Below are 18,104 nucleotides of genomic sequence, written 5' to 3' on the forward strand. Positions count from 1 at the left end.
GGGGGAAGAAGAAGGGCTGATGATGAAGTAACATTCTAAGGGGCAGTTTATCAATAGCAGGAGAGAGTCCAGTAAAAACTATTCTGTATCACACACAGCTGAACAAGATCCTGGCTTGCCTGTTTTAAAATGCAAGCATTCCCAGGATATAAGCAAAGCCAGATTCAGTGCTTTGGGCTCAAATCAGGAATAGTCCTATCACCCCAGTAGGGTAGCAAAACCATTGCCTAAAACAACAGGAGATAGGGGTAACACAGCTTTCACCAGCTGGTAAGGTGGTACAGCTGTGCTGGGTAACCACACTTTGTCACTGGCAAAGCTATGCTCCCGTCCACAGGACACCAGGAAGATGGAGAGGACCAAAAAAGAAGCAGCAGAACAGAAAAACAGATGACCATCATCCTATGGTCACTTCCACAGGGAAGAAAACTTGAGTTTTCACCTTTGCTTTTGCTTGAGTTAAATCAGTATATGCAGGCTGACATGAAAGGATATTATCCCACCTGGTCAGCCACAATTTCAAATAATGTGTGTGCTTTGCTCAGCTGCTTGAAAGCAAGACTGCAAATGCCAGCTTCCAAAAGAGGGTTCAAGGTGCTGATTATGAGCTCCATTTACCCCACAGCTCTTAMAGCACACACTCATCAGCCTTTCCAGCTGCTCAGTTCCCCTGTGCAGACTCTGCCTACCTGCTGACCTACTCCAGGTGCTAACTTCCCACCAGTCTAAAGGGCTTATAGGACCAACCTCTAGCACAGAGAGGACTTATAATTACACTATATTGAACAGAAAACAGCGCTAAAAGCGTACKTCTAGTACTTCAACCATCTGAAGTGTTAACAGTGAGCACCTCTGACAGAACAGATGGGAACAATTTTCTACCAGCATCAGAATAAATGTACATCCACAACTCAACATAACAAAGTCCTGGCATCTCACTGGCAGGGAAACTTGGTTTACAGTGGGTATTTCAGTTTCAGCACAGGCAAGAAGGAAACAGTATATATTGTAGATAATGTTTTGGATATATTGTATCTATTGGTTTGTGACTAGATTTTGAAATGCATTTCTCAAAAGACAAAAAGATCATATTCTTTTCCAACAGTACGTTAAAAAATATAATTTTAATCTGGATTCTTAAGCAGTTTCTTCTTCTTCAATAGGAAAGGAAAACTGGCGCAGAAATGTCTAAAAAAAAGCTCTTCTAATAGACTGCAAGGCTCTATAAATAATTTTAAATCCCTTGGATTTAGAGGATTTGCAGCAAAAAGAAACTGCAAGGAGTTGATTGTTTTGCCTGYGGAATTCTAGCTTACAAGAACAAATATGTGCACATCTGTATTACCTCATTACCCTACTTTCTGCAACAGCCACTATCCCCAGTACTGTATAAACCATTCTGCCTTCACAATCCCATTATGGTCAATTTAATTAATGGGAAAGCAGAAATGCCAGTTGTAGAATTCAAAGGACCATGTCATCTTTCCATACTATTTAAGCAGATGCATAGGCATACAGGGGCTAAAGAATGAAAGAGATTTAGTTTACAACTTTACAATTGTTACCTTTATGAAGAAAACTCTACTTATGGTTACTCTGCCCTACACAAATTCTTTGCAAGCTACRTTTAACTGAGCTTACTTGGCTTCCCTTACTTGTGAAATTAAGCTGTCACTGAATTCAATTCAATTCAAATATATCAAATATATAGGATATCAAATTGCAAACTTTGTATGAAACCAAGTTGTATTACACTTAACAGACACATTTAGGACTTACCTGAGGTCTTTGTTCTTTCMATTGCTACATAAACTACAAAAAGATTCTCCAGTAAGTATTGTCTGTGCTCCACAAAATCTTGCTGGGCATTTTCAACTCTTACTGTTAAGCTCATTTCTAGCAGCATTGGGTCATCGGACATAAAACAGCAACTCTGGAGCGAGACAAAGGGATACGGTGTGTGTGTGATGGAGGACAGAACAGAAAAAAATCATTACAGTAAGGTACTTCAAGAAATTCATCAAAGGTCTTATCTAAGAGACAAGGTTTCCAGCACCAAAGTGCTGGCAAAACAGAAGTAATTAGGACCTTTACTAAAATCTCAGCAGAAACCAAACAGTGCAGGTACACTAGAGAGAGCACAGCAAAAACAAAGACAAAAACAACTAAAAAAGACACTGAACCTTGAGAGAATGCAAATTTATAAACTGTCTTAGTCAGTCTCACCTCAGGGACTGCAAAACAGTTTCCTTTGTTAAATCCTCTGCCTTCAATAAAATGTGCCATAAACAGACTGATGCATGTGTCTTAATGGTAGGAAGACAGTTCATGTTCACTGGTCTGTTTATAGTTAATTTTTCCAAATCCTGTGTTTTTGTCTCCATTTCTCACTGAAGTAATTTTAAAAAAACAAACATACATGTACAATTCTTAATAGAAAACACCGTTGTCTGACTAGAATACTTCAGAAAAATACAAATAGGATCTTATTTCCATCTGCAAGTAGTGGCTGCTGTGAACACAGCTAAGAAATAGCAATTACAAAGACACAGACACCATTTTGCAAAAAAAAAAAAAAATTAAAGCCAACAAAGCAAAACGGAACTAGACAATCAACAGGGAATAACAGAAACTGGTCCTGCATCAAACCACAAGGGTCACTAAACTCAGGCTCCGATGCACTACCAGGAGGACTAATTTGCTCAGGATGGAGCAGGAGGAGAAAACTGGCACGTGAAGCRCTCTCAGAAGTGTAGCAAAACACTTCCAGCTAATCTCAAGTGTCACACAAAAGCACAGCAGGAGTGGGGAAGCACCAGAAGATGGGATRCCAGCTCCCAGCTCACACAGCATCAGAGACCCTCAGCACTTGAAAGGGCTGCCAGGAGCAGGGGAGGATGCTGCCATGGAGACTGGGGCACAGAGTGCCCTCGGGAAGCTCTGATCAAAGGGCAGACAGACACACTCCCCACAATCTCCAGTGTGCAGGTGCACCTCAATGCACTGCAAGAAGCACATGTGGAAGCGAAGCAGCACAGGAATGCTGCCATGTGCACCACACAGGAATACAGCCCCGGAGTCTGCGCCTCATCACTGCTCTGCCCATGCCACAACTGCCCCCAYACCCCGAGACACAGACCAGGCTGCCCAGGCTTCAGCCTCTCAGCTCACTGATCACTTCTCACTGTGAACCAGACATTTGTGAAATGTTTCTGGACAAAAGAAATGACAGAAATCTAATAATTTTTGTGCCCCGGGTAAGTAGTATTACACCTACATATCAGAATGCTTAGCCTGTTTGACTGGTTTTGGCTCCAGTTTCTGGGAGGTTTATGGGGTTTCTGGGAGGTTTATGGGGTGGTGGGTATCCTTTTACACATCCTTCACTCCTAAAGATTTTAGTGTGATATTTGTGACATTTCATTTATATCACAGACAGTTTTATATAAGCACAGTTCCCCTTTAAACTGACACTGAAAACTGCTTTGTTGCTAAAATTTCTAGAGCTCTGGAAAGTGTCCCTCTAAGCTTGGCTTAAAATAAGAACACCTAAATAGATATAAAATAATAATAAAACATACCTTAATTAGCTGATATGTGTCATTAGGTAAACTGCATTCAAGATGAACCCGTAACAGACTGGCATTCATAGTTTCTGTCTGCAAGAAAGAAAAGTGATGAAAACATCACACACATTGCTTCAAATGTTATATAAATTCAATTCACATATCATAATTTATAAAGATAATAGGACTTCTTCCTCATATATATGACACAATTAGTCTGTACAGTRGTCCAGCAATCAATCTTCAAATCTAAGAACCCCATCAGCATCTAGTTACTTACAAAATTATTATTACACATGATTATTAAATATTTATACAGCATCAGCATGAGAAATCATATAAATTTTCTTATGCCAAAAAACTGTACTCAACAGAGCCCTTGTGTGTAATATAAAAGCTTATTTCCTTGTTTTCTGTGTATTTTCTTTGCTGATTGGATACTGAAATACAGTTTCTAGGCCAAGAACATAGTGCTTCTTGGACATGGTCTGATACATAGGCTTCATGCCAAAATGGACAGACAGAAAATACTTGTTTTGCCTTTTTATTGACTAGAATGGGAAAAGAAAAGAAAAGATGGCATTGACTGTGCCAGCTTGTAAAGCACTCATAAATCTAATAGGGTAACAGCACTGACAAAGCCAAGTATAGTTCATGAAAGCTATCTGGAAATCTGCACTGCCAAATTACTGCACAAATTACAAAACCGCGCAGCCAGTGTATCTTGATTCTAAATCAATTTTTTTTAAAAAAGCCAGAATCAGAATGGTAGACCTGTCACTCTATCAGTGCCTTACTTACAGCAGGAGTAAATCTCATGCTAATTTTGAGGCTGGTGTGGAACCCCTGCCCTCTGTTTCTCCTGTGATACGGAAATATCTGAGTAGGGCATCTGCAGGTTCAAGTTTTTGAAGGTGTTGACAAAACCTACTTTAAATAATTTCAACAATTTGACACTGAAAAGCAAAACTCTGAAAAATCTTTTGAAGATATCTAGCACCCTATTTTCATACTTCTCCAAGACAGCAAGAAGCAGACAGGCAGCAGCACATGAGTAGAGAGATTTAGCACACACATGGCAATTCACGGGCTCCAGTTTTACAAAAGCACTGCCAAAAGGAAGCCAGTACCTGCATTCCTAATTCAAGATTTTCATACCAAAATGACTGAGGCTTCACACAAGAGGGCGATGTAGCCCCTGCAAAGGTGGTTAGACCCAAACCTTGTCCCCACCACAACTTTCTGGGGGACTCCAATTCCTGCAAACTCCTTTCTTTTTTTACAAATGTTTTTGTCCTTATCAAATTGTGAGAGAAGAAAAGAAATCCCATTTGATTTCAAACTTGCACCATTTCCTAACCCCTCACAGACATGGCTGCTAGTAGTTTTAACAAGGCACTAAGATTACAACTTTGGGGGTCATTTTCTGATCAGATAAAACTTGGACTTCACTTCTCAGCATTTCTTGACAGAACAATACCATTTCCATGGTCCTAAATAAGGATTTGTTAGCCCTTTTTCACTGCCACTGTAGTTTAAAGCAATTTAAGACCCCCCACCCCTGTTAAAAAGTACCAGCTACAGCCTATTTGTCCAGCCTTTTTACATTAGATGCTTCAATTTTAAGATGACAGCAGTTCCCATGTTAGATCTATACCAGGTCAAGAAAAACAAAGGGGGAAAAATGCTACTGGGGTGCATTTGATGTTGATCTGTTTTCTAGGGGAAATTTTTCTTTGGGAAGCTATCTTCAGAATAGGAAATGGGTTTGCATTTCTCTAGGGAGCCAATAATGCATAAYTGTCATGCCCAATATATTACAGCACTGAAAAGATTGTTCTGAGTTAACCCTAAAGAGAAGATAATGCATCTGAAAAGAAAACACTGTCAGAAGCAGAGTCTCCCATTAGACAAATCCAGGACCATCGCCCAGCAGTGCAAGCACTCAGWYTGTACTGTAAATATGTAAATATCACTGCGAATGAATCAGAGCAGAGAGCTGAGTTATGCAGCAAATGTTTGTACCAGAGGCAAATTGAAAAGGAGAGGCACAGCAGGGAAAAAGCTCTGCAAAGTGCTACAACCATTGCCTCTTAATTATCTGATGCCTCAATTGTATTAGGTATGCAGGCATACATACTTCAGTGTACACACACACACTCAGCACCCACAAGTCCTGTATGAACTGAACAAAAACAACCTAGAGAAGCCACACTAATTAAATTCTTGACCGTTTTGGTAAGTTCTCAAATTTAAATTTTGAAGCAATAGAGGCTTCTTTTGATAAAACCCTATAAACCTGAACCATCCATCTGGTTTGCAAGGAGCCCTACTCCTGACAAAAGTCTACGATTCTCACTGGGATACAGTAGAGTAGGCAATTATTTAGAAAACAATCCATCAATGAGGTCAATCACACATGGCTCTCTAAAAGATTTTTTAATATATTCCTGCATCATTATCAGGACTGTAGAGTTCAAACCACTTCCTGGAGTTTGTCTACAGTATCATTAAAAAAGAACAACACTGAACAAGCTTCCTCTTCTTCCTGTAGGCTGATCCTTCACAGTTTCTGTCCTGGACAATCACTGGCCCTAAAGTGATATTTCCACTCTGAGTGGTGTTAATAAGATGTCTCTATAATAATGATTCAGTAGAGTTTCATCAGTTTTATAGAGGCAGTGATCAGGATGGCACACAAGAAAGCTCTACTGTCTTCCTTCCTTCCCTCTCCACACCCAAGCACGACACTTGTACACGTTTTCTTCTCTGATCCTCTGCCCACCAGTGCAAAACACAGCTTAAGGAGTGTTACATTCCTGCCAGTGCTTAGAGTATTTCCCAAGTTGTCGGTTCATAAMCTTGAGCTCCTCTGGGAATCCAACGAAGTGATATCTGTGTCTCTTACAAGACCCTCTACCCTGCATGCCACTCCTCCATCGACATTTCCACCATCCTGAACACAGCAAGGCGGTGATATAGCCGCCCCGTTAGTACTGTCCAAATACTGAACAACACCAAAAACCAGGCAACTRTAGCAAAAACTACACCCAGAAGCTGGGTAAACAAACATGACCTATATGGGCTCCACCATCTGTTACGGCTTAGTGGTAACTAGCCACTGCTGAAAGGCCATGTGGACATACTATGAATTCATAGAGCTGAAAACAGCTCTTCTTTCCTCACAAGTGAGCTATGAGCCCAGGAGTCYTGGGCTACAGGACTACAGAGCATGCCAATCCTGAACCCTCCAAAAGCTGAAACTTTGAAAAGAGTAATAGAAAGATGGAGAAATTCAACAGTAAAACAGGTAAGTTTGCCCTTTTTCTTTTCCAATTAATCACAGGAGTTTCTGCTTAAAAACATGGGGGAATGAAGGAGAAAAAAAGAAAGGCCTTTGTGGTTTCCCCTCTAAAAAATAAAAACAACACACAAAATCCAAGAAAGTTCATTTTCCACAAAAGAATTCMAACACAAAACTGTTGCATATTGTATCTCCAATGAAACACTACTACTATAGAGGTAAACATCCATCTATAATCCCCAGATACACATTATACTTCCAATACAAATAGCCTACAGTGGMACAATTTCATCTGTATCCCTATTTATAATTCTGCCCACTGACCTTCAAAATAAATGTTTACAAATTAAAGAAGCTACAAAAGGGATGATGTATTGGTTAAGATATGGACAGACCATTCCTAAAGATAAAAAGTRAAAGCTCAGACTTCTGATGTCACCTACAAATGCTGCTCAGAATAASCATCAGAAGCAGGAAGAGTTACATACTAAAAGCGCATATTAAACAGTACATAAAATGGCCACAAAGCAATTTAAATTGGAAGGTGGGTGYAGGTTTCCAACCATCAAAGGAGTAAGAACAAGTATTTGAGATAACAATGCCTCTGGTAATTCTGTTAAGTCACTTTATGTTGCACATGATGGGAAATAAATGATGTCAAAGCTTTTCTGGCCTTTTTGACCAAGGATGTCAGTATTACTGACCAATTTTAACACAATCACCTTTAAGACAGGAGACAACAGAGGCAAAAAGATAGACACACACCAAGCACTTCTCTGTCTGAGGTTTCCAAGCAGTATCAGTAGACTTCAGAGGTAAGGACAACTTCAGTGTATCAAACTAGACAACGTTGCCCAAAGCTACAATTCAATCATCCCAAGGTGATAAGAGATGTGCAAATGAGGCTTATGCTATCCTGAATTTACCCTGGTATTTTATGTCAGTTAAAAATAAACAGGCGAAAAGAAATGTGCACAGTTAAGTGAGTATGACTGGCTTCTTTTAAACGCTTYTTTAATACAAGTCTCCATGGTACACATAACAGTTATGTATCCTTCAGTTCGCCCATGTGTAGACACTCACTCAAACCTCTCTTCCTTCTACATCTTCTGAGCTTAAAATATAAACTGGGCAAAACAGAATAYCATTTTTTAAATGGGATCTGGATCAGAATATGAGGAAGGTGAGTTGAAGAAGGCACTTCYGGAGAGGAACATTCTTCTAAAAGAAGCCTAAACTCGAACTATAAGCTCCTCTTCAATATTTAGGTCTTGTCTATCACCTTCAACAGCTGAGAAGCCCATCCCACTGCTGCAGCATTTCTGCCCAAATTGATAACATGCAGTGAAGAGTGCTTCCTCAACTACAGCACAGCACAGCAAAATTATACCCAGAGCTTGGAGAATTGAGTCAACACTCTCTCCCRACTCACGTCCCACAACAAGACTAGTGCCAGGTGGTGCCATGCTGCACTGCTAGATATGACCTCAAACTTGTACTCTCTACAAATAAAGCATAGGATGTTTGTCACTCTACAGTTAGAAAAGTGTCAAATGCTCCCCAAAGCTTTTCCACTCAGGAATTCAGACTGAACTGTGAAAAAGCATGTGYACAACCTTCAGATACTACCTGATAACCCACTGGAGCTAGATGGGAAGATGCAGACATAAACAGCATCAAAAAACACTTCTCAGTTCTACCTCTAGCATCCCAAATTACAAAACCTGAGTATTTTTRCTTTCTTTGCCAGAGTATGTCCACAAGCAAGTGCAACTGTGTCACAAAAGGGAAGAAAGAGACTGGTATGGAGGAAAAGACCTAACATATACATAGCAGACTGAAAAATACAATCTGTGCTGGTAATTTTTCTCAGATAACACAGAAGACATCACAAAGGTAATTAATGTAGCTTACATTTAGATGAAATATTCAATTCTGTTACATGCTGAGATATTCTAAGTATGTTTTTGGAAAATAAAAGAGGAATTCTGAAAGACCAATTTTTCAAATTACTTATTCACTTGAAAGGTTCTGTATGGACTGAAGACTATGAAAATACCTGCACCTGCAACCAAATGACAGAAATCATTAAAGCTTCATTCAACTGAAATATTTATGGCTCATAAATTCAGCTTGCTGTGTWCTCCAGAGCTCCTTGTCAAGATGAGGTAAGCAAAGCTGGTATTTTCAGTACTTATAGGGGCAGGAGGGCATGCTKCAGCCTGACTCCCAGCTCCCATTCTCATCCATGCAGCATGTCATGCTTTTTACCTGTGGCAAACTGTTGGTGCAGCCCTGCTGTGAACTCACATGGGGATCTGGCCAGAAGTAAAAAACAGAACAAAGCAATACAGCTTCCTGCCCTTCTCAGTTTCATAGTATAAAGTTTTCTTTTTTGTTTAGGACAGACCAATTCTCCAGTTTAGTCAGAGCAGGGCCTCACAAATAGTTTTGCCAGCACTATTTAGAGGGCACCCCCACAGGAGCAGCTGATCACAGTAACCCTGTGTCTTGCAATSTCTCTCCTGTAGTCACTGGTATTTGGATGTTTTGCTAACGTTCCTTGCATCCCAACAACCTGACATCAAAAATCTTTTGTGGTTAAGCAGATTTAGGTTTCATCTCCCCTTGAAATGCATACTGTACCAGTGTGGGTGATGCCTGGATGTTTTGAATGTGTGGAAGCAGTAAGTAGGCATTTTCTAGCTGCACTTTAGGTTCTTCTGGAGAAGACATCAGAGTTCCTGTTCCAAAAACCTGGTATTAAAAAAAAATCAATACATCAACATCTAAAATTTCAGTTATAACAGCAACTTCCAAAACTATTTTGCTAATATCAACAATCTCCCCAAGAAAYAGATTAGTTTTTCACATTATATTCTTTTAAAGGAGAATTTATAGACATAAAGTTTCAATRTAAAGTTCCAAAACACATAAATGGCACTTCATAATCTTCACTCATTCACACACTATTACAAAGACAAAAACAAAGCATTCACCAGKGGAGCATGAGGTTATCTTAGAAGAAAGTATCTAAATTCTCCTACTATTCTTCAGGCAATTACAATAAATGTATTACCATTTGGCAGTGCAGCAATTTCTGATAAAACTTTGTTACTAGTCCCACTGAATATTGAATTCAATTGCTCTGCCTTGAAAGTTGAGTAAAGTATTTTCTCATTCTGGTTTTTAAAGATTACAGTTTTCACAACACTATTTGAATGGTACTACTGCATTTATATTTCACTCCMTCAAGATTAGTTTATGACAACAAAATGCAMAATAACTGGAGTGTGTGGAGCCAGRRGGRATCAAGGAGGCAGAGGATCATTAGAGGCTAAAAAAATTACTTGAGGCTTTTCACTTGTATACAAAGATTAATTATTTCCAAATAGGAAAGAAATACACATCTTTTTAATTAAGAGGATAACAAAATGCACTGTATGTTCACTGAAGATTTCTGACTACAGATAGAAAACACCAGAACAAAGGGAATATGCTTTTTTTTTAATGCAGATATTTATAAAGTACATTTTACTACAATGGTACCTCRTCTCCATTTGGGTGATTCTTCTGTACACACTCTTGCATAAATGCATTAGAAACATCAAATGTTTCAAGGCTTTGGGGTGTTCAAAAGCACTGTAACCGTGCATCAAACACTCAAGTCATGCCTCCTTTTGAAACTCTTAAACCTAATGCAAGCTGAAAACACAGGCAGCTGCTTCCTCTGTCTCAGGCGGCTGGTGAAAATGTCCATGAAAATCAGCCTGCTACTGACTTCTGCAGCAGTCCAAACAAACCCATTTTGAGGTGGCACTGACAACTACTTCCCTGCAACTTGATARAAGGCTGAGCTGACTGAGCAATAAATGAAGGGGTCAGGAGTGAGCGCAGGGAGACGACTGATGTCAAAAAGAAAAGGTCAATCGCTCTATAATGTACTTCTTCCTCATCCTTGATGAAATGTTCCTGCYAAATATGGCATTACCTCTAATAAATACTAGATAAACGCAACATTTGTATAAAAGCCCCATGTATTTCAATTGAACTTACCTAAGYTTCTATTTAAGGAGCTTTGTTTTACAGCACAGTATCAAAGCAYGGGAATGAAAAAGMCTGATGATTGATTAAAGMTGCCATTCTTTTYTTAATCACTAAATYCAGAGTTAAGAYTTTTCTTTGACAAATAATTCAAAGCCAAGAATTTGGAGTATATAGTGTCCCTTAAAAATCTTTAAAAAGCTAAAGACCTGCTTGAATTCACCAGTTTGTCAGAAAATTAATGCACAATCATTATTTTGACTTTCATGTTTTAAGGGCCTAAACATCTCACCCTGTGCTACATCCCCAATGTGTTTACATAAAATTCTGCAGAGTAGCTGAAAACCACATAAAGTATTTCCTAATGGGTTTTTCCCAACAAATGCACTCCAGTACAGTGCAGTCTAGACTGCACTAATACATGAAACCAATTAGACCATGATCTTTTAAGTACACACATACAAATAGACTTGGTTTTACTATCACAAGTAGTGATAACTAACAGTAATTTTAACCATATATATGTATGTGATCATGACACTAGCACAATCTGGTAAAAGGGATGAAATGTTAACATTACCCCACCTCATCTGTATCAGGAATTCAACTTTTAAAGTCCCTGAAACTAYGAGAATAACTTTTTAAAACATAAGTAAATCCAAAAAAAGAAATTATATGAAAAGTAAGAGTAGTTACCTGATATGAAAGTACTCCATGAGATGAGGTATTTATAAATAATGAGCTTTCAATACTGCCTTCTTCTGTTGGCAGGAAGAGTACTCTGAAAGACATCTTTCCCATCGCTGGAATCACCTGCAGAGACCACAAAGAAATTTGCTTGGTGCYAGTGACTACATCCCCACCATCCAGTCACAGGGCCTAGAGAACATTTCCACATGTACACTTCTGTCTGTAGATCCTAGAACCTCAGTGCTGARAAGCTTCATCTGTGCACAATTCTCAACTCTTACTGCAAAGAAGAACTAAGACCACACAGCAGCTTGCCAAATTATGGCTGGAGTTTCTCAGCTAGCATGGGGCCTCATCAGTCAAGGCTTCTTTTTGCATAAGGTTTTACACACAGAGCACCAACAGCCTCTGCCTGCACAGAAACACTTCCCTACAGAGACAGATGGCTACTGCAAAGTCAATCAATAGCCCTGTGATACACAGTCAAATGAGTCAAAGCTGAACTTTGGCAACACTGTTAGCAACCAGAGGGTCTGGCTGGAAGAACAATGACATTCATGTCTGCACAGTGATACCCATTCAGCTGTAGTAAGAGCAAAAATCAGATGAAAACAAAATAAAACCCCTTTGCACATCCGTGGAGGATAAAAAYGGGGCTTCATACAATTGAGAAGCAGCAATTCATTCTGAACACACATTCCATTGTYATACATTGTTAAAAAAATCAGAGTTAAAATAATGATCTTAGATCATAAAGGCAATTATGCTCATAATTGCAATACAAAATGCATAAAACATTTTACTGCAGGTTTTTCTGACGAATATGCAAGGCCACTCAAAAGACTGAAAATTTATGGCTGTAAAACACCCACTTGCTTGTGGATTACTGCATWATGCTGCTTAGAGCAGAATGAGATTTAAACAGCCTCTTTAACACTGAAAAATTATTCCCTTCCTCTGTTACTGTCAAACGTATTTCCTACTGTAGGTCTTGGATATCTTCTCTCAAACAAGTCTAAGTAGAAGCGTACAAAAAAACCACTAGCAAAACAGAAAAATAGTTGGAGGTCCTACAAAAAAGCACAAAAACACAGAATGAAGAGCTTATGCCAAAGRAAGCACGAACACTTGGCATTTAGCCATTACATAGCCCAAAAGTGCATCAACACTCACCCGGCTATGAGCAGGAGACACATGAAACTGTCTAGTAGCTGTAAACACTGAATTGACTACAACATCTCTATCTCTACTAGGGTTGTAGGCATGCAGCATTTTAGCTCTGGGTAACCCCAGTAACCTAAAGCAGGGRAAAAAAAAGAAGAAATAAATTATTCACTTTATAAACTGAGGCAATGCATGAAAAAAGCAACAAACACAAATCACTCTAAAACATGTCGACCTGAAACAATTACCTAGCTGTAATTAATCTCTGGAAACATGCCAAACAAATTTTGCTTTTAGTATACAAAGGCAAATTTGTAACATGGGGATGTGATAGGTGCATCTAGCCAAAATTCATTGGAGTCTTTAGAATYTGAAGAAAAAAATAACCCTTACAAAGCACAAAGTTTTGAATAAAAGGGTTTAAATAAGTGAAGTCTTTTTTCATCAGCTAAAGCAATGGTGCTCTTAGGCTTTTGCTTTAGCTAGTACATCCTAAACCCCAAGATCTAAACGTTCCTCCAGTGCATCCTCTGAAACATTCCTTTTACTCACAAGGGGACTGTGTTTCTTTTCAGTTACTGATAGATCAAAGGCTGATTATCACTTAAGAATATTTTTTTATGGTTTCTTAAAAGAGAAATAAGAAAAAACTCATTTATTCTACTCTCTATAGCCTATTAGTATGTTTTACTTGGGACTCCCTGGATTTTGTTTTCAGAATGTAAAGGAAACAAGAAGCTCCTCCTCCACTAGAAAGGCAATCTTCAAAAAAACGAACAGCATGAAGCAATTATTTGACACCCATGCAGAATCACCTGAACTGTACACACMAAATGCATTATACTCCCTATTAGCTTTTGCTCCTTCTCAGAACTATGTTGGTTTTAATTTACAGAACACTGCAAGGCAAGAAAGGCACTTCCAACTCTGTGGCAATTACTTACTACTTCTCTTATTTTTTGGAAGATGCCATGATCCCAGCTAATGCTTTTTACCCCAATGGAGCTCAGTACAGCTGTTCCTCCACACTTCATTATTAACCAAAATAACAATAATGTAAGATACTCACTGCATTCCAAAATGCAGAACTGATGGGTGAAAATGTAAGGCCTTCCCATTTGGAGGCATCTTTGCTGAGAAGCTGAAAAGAAGGGAAAAGAAGCCACAATTAATATTTAGTGGGCATGATGCTACAATCTGCAGGGAAGGAAGATACATTACRGACTCTTAACTCTTTATATTCTGAATCTCCCTTACTAGCACAGATCTCTACAGTTACGCTAACACACCTGTTTATGGRGCTGTGCAGTGAACTACAGAAGGAAAACAACTGGAAAGAGCCCTGAGAAATGAAAACCACATCAGCATGGAGCAGTCTCRCCAATTAGACATCTATGCAAGCACTGGTACAAGCACAGAAGAGAGATGATGAAGTAGAGAAGCAAACAGCAGCTTGGGCAAAAGCTGATATCAAAAGAAGCACTTGTGTAGCTGTGGCTTTAATGCAAAAGCCAGCTCATTTCTTCTGTGCAAAAGAGAGTAAGAAACACTGTGAAACACATACATCATCATCTTTCCTCTGCCTTACGAAAACTCACAATAAAGTTCCCATCAGTTCTAGCACATTTTTAGATTATTTCAACATTACCAAATACCCTGTAATATAGAAATTTCAGGATCTCTTCACCATGTTCTCAATTATAACTTGTCCTCCACAAGTCCCAATGATCCCAGTGGTAAGAAAGAAGCCCAGCATTTGTCCATTTTACCTGCACACCCAGTGCTACTCTATTAAAAGCTTCCCCAGAAGCAGTCTGCACGTTGAATAGCCAGAGCCAGTTTCACCTTTACTGGATGATGCTAATAAGCATCCTAGCAAGGATGAGTCTGAGAAGGGAGAGATGGACTGTGGTCTCATTAGCTATCCAGCTGCTTTGCGTAATTTGTGGTAGTACAGTCAATTGGTTCCCAATTTTAAAATGTAGTTTTGTAACATTACACCTTTAATATCTATTAGTGTGCACATAATCCTACTGTCACATTCCAAAACAACAGACATTATAATTTATTACCAGTCAGGAAAAATAATGTTTMTTATTATGAAATCCCACAAGTTTTACAAAAACATGGAATCCAGAAGGGAGAAAACTCCCTTGCTACTGTAGCAGGCGGAATGCAATATGTCCAGGCAACATTCCTGAGGAGCTGCTAGTGACAGCCTCCTTCCAACCACCTTGCCTCTGCAGCAGCCAGCTCTTGCTCCATCCCTAGAAACATTGCAGCAACCAGCACCTTCTTCCCCTTCCAAAAATCAGCCTCAGGGATGTACCCAGAAGGAAAGTCTGAGTACTGTTGTAAACATTTACAAATTAAAATTACTACTATAGTAAAAGCCACAGACATTTGGGGAAGACATGTTTCTTAAAGATCCCCAGATCCTTTTATTGTATGCACACACATAAACAGCAGAATAAAAGCCAGTGGTTTATGCACTACAGTATCATCTTGAACCCCACCACTGCTTAAGTTTCCAGGATTTTACAGGTACTGCTGAAATATCTTTTCTCACCAGYGAAATCTTAGCTGAGAACAGCAAGAAGTTGAGCGCCTCTCTTTGCCAGTTCATGTAATTAGCCGTAGCTCTCCAAAAYTTACTAATCCTCCTCCTCAGGAACTCTAGCAGCATCAGCTCTTTTCCTCTCAATCCTTGCTCTTTGCAATAGGTACCAAACGCASCAGCTGGGTGCAAGTCCAGCTGTGGATGTAGGAGACCACATTTCATTTGGTGACCATGGCCATGCTGTAGCACTGTGTCTTAACAATGCACTGTATTATTGTTCAGCCAACCCTCTACTAGTCAAAAAGTGGGAAAACTATGAGAGTAGCAGCAGGAGGATCCTGGAGAAGGCAGCTGGACCCCGGGTGGCTGAAGCCAAGCCTCAGCTAACAACCTCTGCAGGCTCTGAGGTAGCTCCTGAGCATGGAGATAACTTTGGAGCATCCCTGCACACCAGTCGACCAGGAATGGTCSCATGATTACCAGCTTCTGTTTTGCACCCCACAAAAGCTGCCAAATCACTTCAAGCCTCAGCCTGGCTGTAAAAGCAGAACAGCCACATTCCTAYGGCACCATGCCCATCACCCAGCCCACTGTCCAGCTCCAGGGCGTCTGCACCGCTTATCAGCAGCCCCAAAGCAGTGCCAAAACATAACCTGAGAGCTGAGTTTCTTCAACAACAGAACTAGTGGGAAGAGAACTACCMCTGTTTTGGGTTGGGTTTTTTTCTTCCCTCAAGGGAAARGATGACAGGTCRGAATAATGGGAATGGGCAGGAGAACATTCTGCTCTTGACATTTGAACAACTAGGATGCACTTTAAAGTGCATCACTATACAGAGAAAGAGACAAGCCCATCTACATTAGAAGTGCACTTCTCCAGTTACAGTCTCTAAAAGGCAGCTGGAAGCCAGCAGAAGCTGGCAGAACACCATTCTGCATCCCCATGCTCCAAACACAGTTCTGGTCTCTGTGAGGGATCTGACACAGAAATAAACACTGATGCAATTTACTGAGACATTTAAAATTTGAAGTCACTTTTAACAAAAAAATTACAGGTTTTTTTTTCCTCTAAGAACATCATCTCACCAATAGATTCACCTCAAATTATGCCAAAAATTACTCTTTTAGCTACAAATGACGTGTCCAAAAAAGTGCACGGATCTTTTCATGAGAATGTTACAGACTTGGGAAAGACAGAARTATCTAAGAATGGAAGTCTTGAAACAACAAATATGGAGAAACAGGCCTTTTCACAACAGAAAAAGCCTGGTTTCCAGCTACTCGTCCATGGCTTTTAAAATCTGYTAACATCTCATTAAACATGCCATCTAACAAAGCTGGATCCCACACTCAATGGCATCTCTCTTTTTTATGGCAGACCASTTGAACGACTTATGAATGACAGCTTTTGATAGAGCAGTTCAATTCCAACATTCCAGAGGACATTTTTAAGGACAAGTGAACTGGAGGGAAAGAGGAGAAAGAAATGGAAGAGGGGAAGGAAATTCTTGGCAATTACTTCAAACACTCAGTATGCATCAAAAACCTGGTTTAAATGGTAATGTTACCACTTCACAGCCCAACAATTCAATGTCTTTCCTCCTCCGTCCATACAAATGTATTTAAAACCCTGACACCCTGAACCACCCAACTCCAGGAACAAAGTGTAAGGAAAAGAGAAACATTGACAAGGTGAGGGAGATCACCACACGGTCACCCAGAGCACCAGGAAGATTTGGAAACAGGTTCTGGCAGGAAGGGTRAGGGTGAGCCCATGAAACCTCCACCTCATCACCTTCACTTGCAGAGAACACCCAGCAGAGAGGGATAAATCCTGAGCATGCACACAAGTATCAGGAATGCCTGCTGGGGAGAAAGGTGGATGTGGAGCTGAATAAAGGGAGCTGGAGGSAAGGTGGAGTAAGGAAGAGGGGTGACAGCACGGGAAAAGAGGAGGATAGAGGAATGTACGCATCCTTAATCACTTGTGCAGGGAGAGAAACAMGTAACTCAAAGGCAGCAATTTTAGGGGATTTTGTTGTTGTTTTTTAAAAGGTGCATGAGCTATAAAATGTTAAGGTACTGTATTCCCTCCACTAAGAAGCCCCAGAGATACTTGAACATGGAAAAGTTCCAGCCTTTTACAACACTTCCTGTGTCAGGAAAGAACACTTTGGTGTCCTGTTGATGTGGGACTAAAGAAAAGAGATGCTAATACAGGGATGCTGAGAGCGCTGTTAAATATAGCATTGAAATTGTTTTGCCCTTGCTTCTTTTAGTTCTGTTAGTCTGTGATGTATTGAGTAAATACAGGCAAACAACCAGGCTAGTATTCGGTCCCAAACCCTAATGTTTTTATGCAATGTATACTACAAACATTTGTTTGAAATAAGCTAAACCTTTATATTTCTCCCAAAGTCCAACAGAAACAGATCTGTCTTCACAGGAGATTTATTCATACTTCACTGGTCRAAATCACAAGAGATACATTTCTCCTAAAAATCCAAACAAAAGAGCAGATCTATTCTGAACAAATTGCCAAAGACTGCAGGAGACTGCATTGGGATTTTTTGTTTGGCTTTTTTTTTTTAATGACACTTTGAAACTGAGTTAATTCATCTGATTATAAAACACCCAATCTGCAGATTAAGCTGCATCTGACCAGGAATGAAGGACATTTCCTGGAAGGAAGTTTATCCTTGCATTATTCTTTTTTTTTTTTTCTATTAACTCCTTAAAGTCTTCCTTGTATCTTTACTTCTTCACTTGAATTGATT

The 18,104-nt window shown here is 39.6% G+C and overlaps 1 protein-coding gene across 1 annotated transcript in view; it reads right to left on the minus strand.

The window, feature by feature from the left end:
* The window catches only part of TMEM131L (transmembrane 131 like), an 85,699-nt gene that overhangs the window by 32,332 nt on the left and 35,263 nt on the right, over positions 1-18,104 (minus strand). The window contains exons 3-8 of the mRNA XM_057375310.1: positions 13,838-13,909; positions 12,778-12,901; positions 11,611-11,727; positions 9,517-9,627; positions 3,582-3,659; positions 1,780-1,933 (exon numbers count right to left, since the gene is read on the minus strand). Of these exons, the coding sequence (XP_057231293.1) occupies positions 1,780-1,933; positions 3,582-3,659; positions 9,517-9,627; positions 11,611-11,727; positions 12,778-12,901; positions 13,838-13,909 (656 nt within the window). The remainder of the gene's footprint in view (positions 1-1,779; positions 1,934-3,581; positions 3,660-9,516; positions 9,628-11,610; positions 11,728-12,777; positions 12,902-13,837; positions 13,910-18,104) is intronic.

This window comes from Malurus melanocephalus, unplaced genomic scaffold, assembly GCF_030028575.1.
Source record: "Malurus melanocephalus ecotype Western Australia unplaced genomic scaffold, MMel_1.1 scaffold_9, whole genome shotgun sequence".
NCBI classification, from domain to species: domain Eukaryota; kingdom Metazoa; phylum Chordata; class Aves; order Passeriformes; family Maluridae; genus Malurus; species Malurus melanocephalus.